Source organism: Diadema setosum, chromosome 14 (genome assembly GCF_964275005.1).
Source record: "Diadema setosum chromosome 14, eeDiaSeto1, whole genome shotgun sequence".
NCBI classification, from domain to species: domain Eukaryota; kingdom Metazoa; phylum Echinodermata; class Echinoidea; order Diadematoida; family Diadematidae; genus Diadema; species Diadema setosum.
In genome coordinates, this window is record NC_092698.1 from 28,486,823 (window position 1) to 28,495,876 (window position 9,054).

At 38.0% G+C, this 9,054-nt stretch overlaps 1 protein-coding gene across 1 annotated transcript in view; it reads left to right on the forward strand.

The window, feature by feature from the left end:
- The window catches only part of LOC140237856 (LHFPL tetraspan subfamily member 2a protein-like), a 45,039-nt gene extending 36,371 nt beyond the window's left edge, over nt 1-8,668 (forward strand). Inside the window, exon 2 of the mRNA XM_072317788.1 lies at nt 7,519-8,668. Within this exon, the coding sequence (XP_072173889.1) occupies nt 7,519-7,775 (257 nt within the window). The 3' untranslated portion in view covers nt 7,776-8,668. The remainder of the gene's footprint in view (nt 1-7,518) is intronic.
- The last annotated feature ends 386 nt before the right edge of the window (nt 8,669-9,054 follow it).

Sequence of the window (9,054 nt, forward strand, 5' to 3'; positions counted from 1 at the left end):
TGTATGATTGGTAGTATTTTGTGACACAGATTCACACTCAAATAGTGAATATAATAAGTGTATTTCGTGCAAAGTTTGAATTTCCTCCCTAAATGTCATAGCCTTTCGCGATGTATTTCATGGTGTATTGGTATACATGTAATACGAATTACCAAGTGAAATGTCATGATATTTCACCATCGATGTGAATGCACCTATAAATAAGGCTTCACATTTCCCAGTGGAAAGAATCCACTTGCAAAGGACACATTTTGTGACTGAAATTGTTCAATGTATACATATTAAAGGTGATCTCAATTAGTGGTGTCACTAGCAGTTATAACAGTGATGGCTTTGATGAAAAAAAGTAGACAATAATGTATGGACAGGTTACATTACATCCACTTCTTTTGCATGCACAGGTAAAACTCCATCTTATCTATTTAAGTGGCCCAACTTATACTTATACATTGAGTCTAGATTATCATTTCTGTACCTTCTTACCTTTATTTTTCTGCAGTAATTGAACTTTATGTTGTAAAATATTTTGAAATATCAATTATTTTATCATATTGTACATTTAAAGTGTGGAAATATAGTCCTTCCTGAAAATGAATTTAAGTATATCAGTGATAAAAAAAAATGATAGCCTGGACTTAAGGCTAATATGTGTATAGTATGCAATCCACAAGTTAAGACTAAATTTCCTTGAGGTATAGGCAATTTCCCACATCACATACATCACTGCTTCCTTTTTGTGTATCAAAACCAATTTGACGCAGGATTTAGCTGGGGCAAGGGTTTTCTCTAGGGGCAAAATGTATTGTTAGGATAAAGAAAATGAAGGATAGTGCTCCCCCTTTTTCACAGTTGCTTTGAAAGAGGGAAAGGGTAGACAGCGTATCAAAATGGGCAAATTTACCAGCTGAGTGCAACTGCCGCATGACTGGGAAATGAGTATTGTTTGTGTTTGGAAACTGAGGGTGTGTTGCACTTTCGGAGCATCAAGGGTAAGATCGGCGACAGAGTCTAAGAGTGATGTCATCACCAGACAGCAACGCAGAAAATTAATATCTTTTGAAGGGAATAAATGAGGAGTTTGATTCATTTGAGTAGATTTCATTCAGGTTGGGCACCCATGCCGGATACGTACTGTTACCGGCAGGTCTGTGCCCATAAATGTACATGATGCGTACAAGATATTTTGCAAGTATCGAAATCATGATACAAGGAAAGAATGTATACAAGGTTTAAGTACAGTAGAGTAAAATGATAAGAAGGGGAGGGGGAATTAGACATATGTATGTAATAGCCTTAAAATAATCATTTTTTAGCACTGACTGATGGAAGGTTGAAACAAACGGTATCAATCATATCTGTGATGTTATTCTTCTGTCCATTTTTTCAAGGAGGTTCTGGGTCAGTGGCATTCCTTTGGTCTCTCACTTGAGCAGTTGCCCTTCAACTTTGGTCATTTGCCCTTCCCTCGGATATAATATAGCTATCTTCTCAAGTGATCGTGAACATATCAGGCACATCTCACAGGATCATGACTTGAGTCCTCTTACCTCTTACATTCGCTATGTGCCTCTTATCCAATCTTCACAAATCCTTTCGTAAATACTTCTCTCCATGCAGAGTGATGGGGAGACCACTTTGTAATGAAAACTGTGTGTTGTGACTTCCCAGCCTGCCCCTGATGGTGACAGCAAGGGACCAGGGCCAAGATTGTTAAAGGGAAACATCACTTCATGTTACAAGTGGACTGTACCCATACACACTTTTTTAAACTCTTTTTCTTTTTGAATAATAAACAGAGTAAAATCAAACATGCAGAGAATTAGAACTTTCATTAAAGGACAAGTTCACCTTCATTAACATAAGGATTGAGAGAATGGAGCAATATTAGTAGAACATATCATTGAAAGTTTGAGGAAAATCGGACAATCCGTTCAAAAGTTATGAATTTTTGAAGTTTTTGTGCAGTCACCGCTGGATGAGAAGACTACTGCAGTGTATGATGTCACATGCGTACAACAATATAAGGAAACTATAAAGAGAATTTCACAAAATTTCATCTTTTGAAAAAAGTACACATTCCCTTGACTCGTTACTAACATATGTTATGGGTAATATTATTCCCATTGCCTTTAGAAAGAGGCAAGTCAAGTGCTCTTTTATTATGCAAAAAAAGTGAAAATTTGTTGAATTTTCTTTACGTTTTCTATATACTGTCGTACTCATATGACATCATGAGCCTTAGTAGTCTCCTCATCCAGCGGTTCCAACACAAAAGTTTTTAAAATTCATAACTTTTGCATCGATTGTCCAATTTTCCTCAAACTTTCACTGATGTATTCTACTAATATTGCTGCATTCTCTTATTTCTTATGTTAATGAAGGTGAACTTGTCCTTTAAAATGGGAGATTTGATTAGAGAGCTTCCAAAAAAGGGCATTTTCAAATTTCAAGATGTCATGAATCAATGATGTCAGAGACATTTACATGGAAATTAACTGAGGAGATGATCCCGTTAACATGAACACAAATCTTCACAATAAAGTGTTCCCTCCTTGAAAATAAAGTCGAAGAGAGTACAACATTTACTTAACACTCAATTATTGTAGAACATAGCAGTGATAAAGGGGTTGCATAGTCGCTAACAAGTATCAACCTATAATACATTTTTTTAAAGATTCTTCTGTATAAGCAAGTAGGGGAGTTTTGAGGTGGTGACATCATTACCTTATTGAATTTTCACGTTCGGTTTTGACAGATATTACTCTTTCATGATGGAAAACATTAAAAACTTGTAAACTTGAAACTTTCCTCCTATTTGTCGTCACAATTTGCAGTGACTTTGGTACTCTTTTAATCAAAGTAAAGTTGAACATTGCATGGAGTGCCGCTTTAAGGAAGGATTCTGACCGAACTAAGTTTGGAGGCTGCCCGTAGTCATGGCTGCCTTTTCATTACCGAAGGTAGAGAGGGGAAAAGTGCATGTGATATCCCCTGCTACATTCTTCAGTTGAAATCAACACCTGAGCCACAATAACGCAAGCAAACAGAATTTGTGTCAGTTTCACAAAGAAGTTTATTCGGTATTTAGTACTTAGGGTAGAATTGCCTTCTAAGCCCCTTCTTATCCTATCACCTTCATAAGAGTTGTTAGTCCAATCCTTATACCCTTGTTTATTTCTTCTTTTTTGGCTAGTGTCAAAAAACAGGAGAAAGTCATTCTGTTAGACCTTTGGCTTGTGTGGAGGACAAGGCAGCCCCACTTTATCAAGAGAAGTAGCAGAGATAATCCTCAGAATTTGTTGAGGAATGCTGAAATGGAGATGAACAAGTTACAACTCAGCTTAATCTGGTATTGATCATTTCGCTGATCCGCAATCTGCTACTTCGCAAGAGGATTGAAGATTCTTGTGACAGCGGAGAATAACTGTCTAGCTGAAGTTTTGCAAAGAACAGAATTGAACTGTAGGCCAAACCCTGCTCTTGACTGAAGCTAAACAGCAGAAACACATTAGTAAAAGTTTTAATCAAAGGGGACAACCTTACACGATCATTAAGTTATCCAACGTGTCATGTAATAGAGACCTACATATGGCTGGACATCTTAGTCATAGATATGGCTTATGACATCTCGTTGTGAACACTCCTTATTTGTTTTGAGCAAGCAAAATCATATTTTTTAACATATCTAACCAAAAGAAAATATGTTTTACCTCTCTCTGGTCAAGATGAATCACCTCATCTTACTTCATATTTATCCTCCAAAGCAACCAAAGTTTATGCTATAGTCTTTAAAAAAAATCAAGATTAGTGTAATAATACACAACAAATCAAGAGTTTAAACTGTAAAACAATACTTTTTGCAGTCTCCTGACTTCATTTTTTCCTCTTGAAATGTCACCTTCAAATGCTTACTGACGAGTCCCATTTTGTTTAAATACTTCAGTTACTTCTGGTGAATATGTGAAAAAATGGCATTCTACCTTCCAAGAATACCACAGATCTTGTTATCATATTTGCAATTAGAACTGACTCTGTGCTTCTAAAAGAGTCTTTCTGTTCAATGATTTTCTTGCTTGGGAAGGAAACATTCTCATTTTCAAGGTGTAGCAGCTGCACAATGTACGCTGCTAAGCAATGACTTAGCCTATTAAAGTCAGATTTTTATGGACTCCAAGGCTCATATGCAATGGAGTGCATCATACAGCTGTTGTCATGTGAACAATGATGATGATGATGATGATGATGGTGGTGGTGGTGGTGGTAGTGTTGGTGGTGGTGATAACAGCAGACATTACACATAATTATTTTTGTTAAAGGATTTATAAGCATGCTTCATGTCTCTGGCCTCAAGTTTGGCAAGCGTCTCTCATCTTCTCGTGGTCTGATCCTGCCTTTATTGAGAGCTTCCAACCATCACCGCAGTGATGAACTCTCTTTCGTTAATGCGTCTGAATACAGGGAATCATACAAATGTGCAGTGCCAGTAGTGAAAAATGAAGATGAGTTCCTTGATTTGTGAACTTGGACTCAAGAGCATTCACTTATACCCCGTGCCATTCCTCCTCTGTCTTTAATTGATGGAGAATTTGTCTGGCTGTGGCATTGATGATATTAGGCTGTGATGCTCAAACCCCTCAGAAAAAACAAGATATTTTGAAAGTAAGGCCTACCAGTGGAGTCAGAAATATGGAATATGGACGCCTGCATTATTAGGTTGATTGAGGGATTAAATCATACACACACACTGATACTGTATGCACAAAGTCATCTATTGGTAGGGGAAATATGGGCTGGGAAGGAGAAACAGTTTTCACTAACATGAAAAAAGGAAGCCACTTTCTGTTGCGGCCTTCTGCTTTCATTTCCCCTCAACTGCTGACAATGTGCCATGAGGTGAGTCAAAGGGGGCTCTCACACTAATGAAGGAACTCGTTCGCAATCACGTTTCCAAACGTGTTTAGATATACCCAATCAAGTGTAATTCTAACGCAGAAATACATCACTTTGCTGACTGCGAACTGCAGACAACATTCCACATGACAGCTGTATCACAAATTCATGTGATACACATACATGTGAGAGTTTCACACTTGCACACATCATGGTTGGAAGTGTATGTTTTCAACTGTGTTTTAGAGGCCAAACCTTTCAGATTATTAAAAAATCATCCAGAATCCAGTGAAAGCCAGTCAGAACTCACCTGGCCTACAGCTAGCCAATTGATGTGACATAAGAGACGTGTTTGCGAGAAATGTGATTCAAATTCACATTCAGCCCACAAAAAAGCAAAACTGACAAACCTATGTGACTAGCATTAAACGTGTTTCTAAACATATTTACAAACCAGTCCTCTTGTCAGTATGAAAGCACTCAAAAGCCACATGAGGGGGGAGACCATGTGAAGATGAGAACCCATGATGGGGGGGGGGGGGGACCACAGCCTCCCCCCCCCCCCCAGTATTGACTCAAAGTGACGACTTGTACCCCTAATGAGGGGTTCTAGACAAGAGACAAGGTATTAACCCCCAAACATGTGAAAAACCATGTGTAAGACACAGCAACAAGTCAAAGCTAGACATAATGAATAATACATACTGTATACATATAAGAAGGATAGTTATTTTTGTCTTTAGGCTTCCATGACCCTAGCAAGTATGACTTTGATAGAAATGTAAGCATTTGCAATTGTTATCAATATTCCATCCCAAGTAACATATTCAATAATTGTCCCAGGGAAGTCCCAGCAGACCTTCAATTTCAGCAAAAACACAGACAGAAAATAAAACCAATGGAATGAGGAAATCCTGCTATAGATGTGTATACTCAGCTAGCAAGTTCATATGAAACTTGATATCATTTCTACTCACAACAAGTTTATATGAAACTAGATATCTTCTGTTATTTGTATGATCACATGATCATTCTTAAGTCAACAATTTATGAAAACGCACTCACATACCCTCATACTACTTAAACGTACAGTATGTGTAAAACATCCAGTCTCTACAATGAAGACTACCCAGAAATTATTTCATTGGAGTTTCAGGTGTACAATTTTCTGGAGTGGATCTGCCTAAAATCTTGACATCATTGACTACTGATGTACTTTGTTTTTCTTTGTACTTTGCTTTTCTTATCAAAAGGAGCAAAAGGGAGAACACTCCCACTAGTAGACAGTTTAACCTGTTGAAGATGAATCGGGAATTACCAACAATTTTGCGAGTGGTTAAATTCGTGATCGTTGAGTCCTGTACTGAACAGAGAAGTGTATATGCATACGTCACATTCACATCGGAATCAGAGTCAATGTTTTCGCGTGTCTTTAATTTTGTGAATAGCACCTGACCCGCGAAATTCGCGAAAATAAAAACCTCGCAAAATATTCAGTTTATACAGTATACTCATGACTGGTCTTCAAGGGGTTAAGTATCTTTGACCAATGTACTAAATGTTGATGGGAGAGGTAGACAGTTGATCAAAACAGAGTCCAGGATGCCGGAAAAGCAGGATCGCATGACACGAAGTAACATCCTCTCCGAAGACATGATCCCGAGTCATGTTTCACCGCTGTGCATGAGAATGTTATGATCTCCCTGACTAGAGAGATCACAAAGTATTGTTTTAAAAGACTACTCCATTCCAGACCATGTGAACCTGATGTGCAATATGATCAGACTCAAATTCTTACTTTTATGACACATCCGAACAGACAAAGCACTTGTAATCACTCCCCTTACATGCACACACACACACACACGCACTTTTTTTTTGGTTTGTTTTTCAGTAATTTTTGTTTGATTTCTATTATTTCACTTAACGAAAAACATTCATCTGGAATGTATAAACACAATATACAATATAAAATCAGCAATGTTTGAATAAAAAAATGAAAAATTAATCGGTGCGTGACCCGAAATACATACGCACACACACACACACACACGCACTATAAATATATATTTTAAATAATATGTCCTTTCAAGTTGTTGTTCCTTCTCCAAATGTTAATGAATACTGTTGTTAGACTGTAAGAAAGCAATAAAAGCATTCATTCATTCTTGTAGTCTCTAAAGCAGTTTTGAGGTTTTATTCTTTGTTTACAGCAGATGATGTCATCTACAGTTATGAGTATAAATTAAGTTTGGCAAAAGTTGCATTAGTTTGAAATGGGTACAGTGGTAATCAAGATGCATCTTCAAATGATAAACTGTGTATATATACAGGTTGCAGTGTCAAAATGTTAGCTATGGTCTGAACAATCTACATCTTTCCTGTGTATTGGTATGATGGGTCTTGTCACAAACCAGTCTCCACAGTCTTGGGTGAGCCAAGCATGTGTATTGTGTGTAAAAATAGAAGGAATAAATGGCTTTGAGCGTGGGAACCAGTCAATGGCTCATACTTTCATTGTTTTTTGAAATCATAAAAAATCTGATGTTGTCTCTTGAATCACTTAACCTGGCTCTAATAATGTCATTTGTTTTTGTTTTTTTACCCCCATCCACTTCGTTTCCCCAGGTTTGCTGATCATAATCTCGCTGGTTCTGTTCCCAGCTGGCTGGGGTGCAGAGCGGGTCCAGAATCTCTGTGGGACGGATGCAGCGGCATTTGAACTGGGAACCTGCTCCCTGGGCTGGTCCTTCTACGTTGCCGTGGGCGCCACCGTGTGCACGTTTGTCACCGCCGTCCTCTCGGTGCAGGCAGAGATCGCCACGTCCAGCGATGACATCCAGGACGAGATATCACAAGGAAAGTACATCATATGTCTGCCTTGAGCGAAGGCTTGTTATTTCCCATGGTCTAACTCTCGTAGCAATCGGGACCAACAAAGGCTGTGAACTTGACCCCCATACTAAGACCAGGGCTGAGAACTCTTTGTAGACAAGCCCAGATTGTTCCTTTCTGGGTTGGATTTAAGGGGGCTATAGTCAGTGTGACTAGACTTTTGATCAAAACGTGACATGGTTACTTTCTTTTATTGTTGTTGGGGTTTTTTTTTTAGTAATCTTACCCCTTGGTAGTAAGCCATCAACTTGTGTTGTCTTTTCTTTTTGTCAGTGTTCATGTTCAGGTATTATTTATTTGCAGTCTTGATTAATGTGTACACTGTTGGATTGAAGTTGTCGAAATCTATAACCTCCTGGTCCTTTCTGCTGCAACTTTATGGACTAGAGGGATCTTCTAATTAAATATCTTGTGTGCTTATAAGGCTGCAATGAGAATTGGTTCCAGCTATTGGCTACTGTTGTATTGCCCATTCTAGGAGCTGAGATTGATAGCTGTAGAAGATGATTATAAATATGTTTCTACTGGTTTGTCAGTTTTCATGCTTTTGCAAAGTCAGAGCAGATCATTCACTACTAGGGTTGGTATAACCCTGTGGACCACTCATGTAAGACAATCTGATGTGAAGATGATAGAAATGAAAAACAGAGAAAGCTAGAAAATGCCCATGAAATCTTCAGATAAAGATAGATCAACTGATTCTGACAAATGCTTTGTTTTTCTTATGGAATATTGTCTTATTTAATTTGTGTAAAGCGACTGGTTCACACTTATCATATGTATTTGATTTCCAGTGTAGGCCCTTCTTCACTTTTAAGAGTTGGGGTAAAGATGTGTTTCTTATAGCGATTGTTTGCTGCATAACGAGCTCTGTTTTTCTTTCGTATTCGTTGGACAAAATGTTAGTAGAAATATCAGAATCTTTGAGAGAGATTTCAGACATACAAACCTTTGTTGAAGTTTTTTTTTTCTTTTGGAAATAAAGCTTTTCTTTTTGCTCATCATTTTTATTTCATTCTATTTTTTCGTGTTTTTGAGAAGAGAGAAAAACCTACATATTTGCTCTAATTCTGAGCAGTGTCCAATGTGGCTTCGTACCCCATCCATTCCGCCTGATTCATGCCGATCCTTTCTGATGCTTGTGGAAATTGGCCGTGGCATATGTCATGTTGGGTCAGGTAGAGGAGTAGTCTTCACAAATCTTCTCTCTCTTGGCTCTGAAATTTGTTCGAGTGAAAACATAAATTCAAGTGTCACTGACTTGGTTTT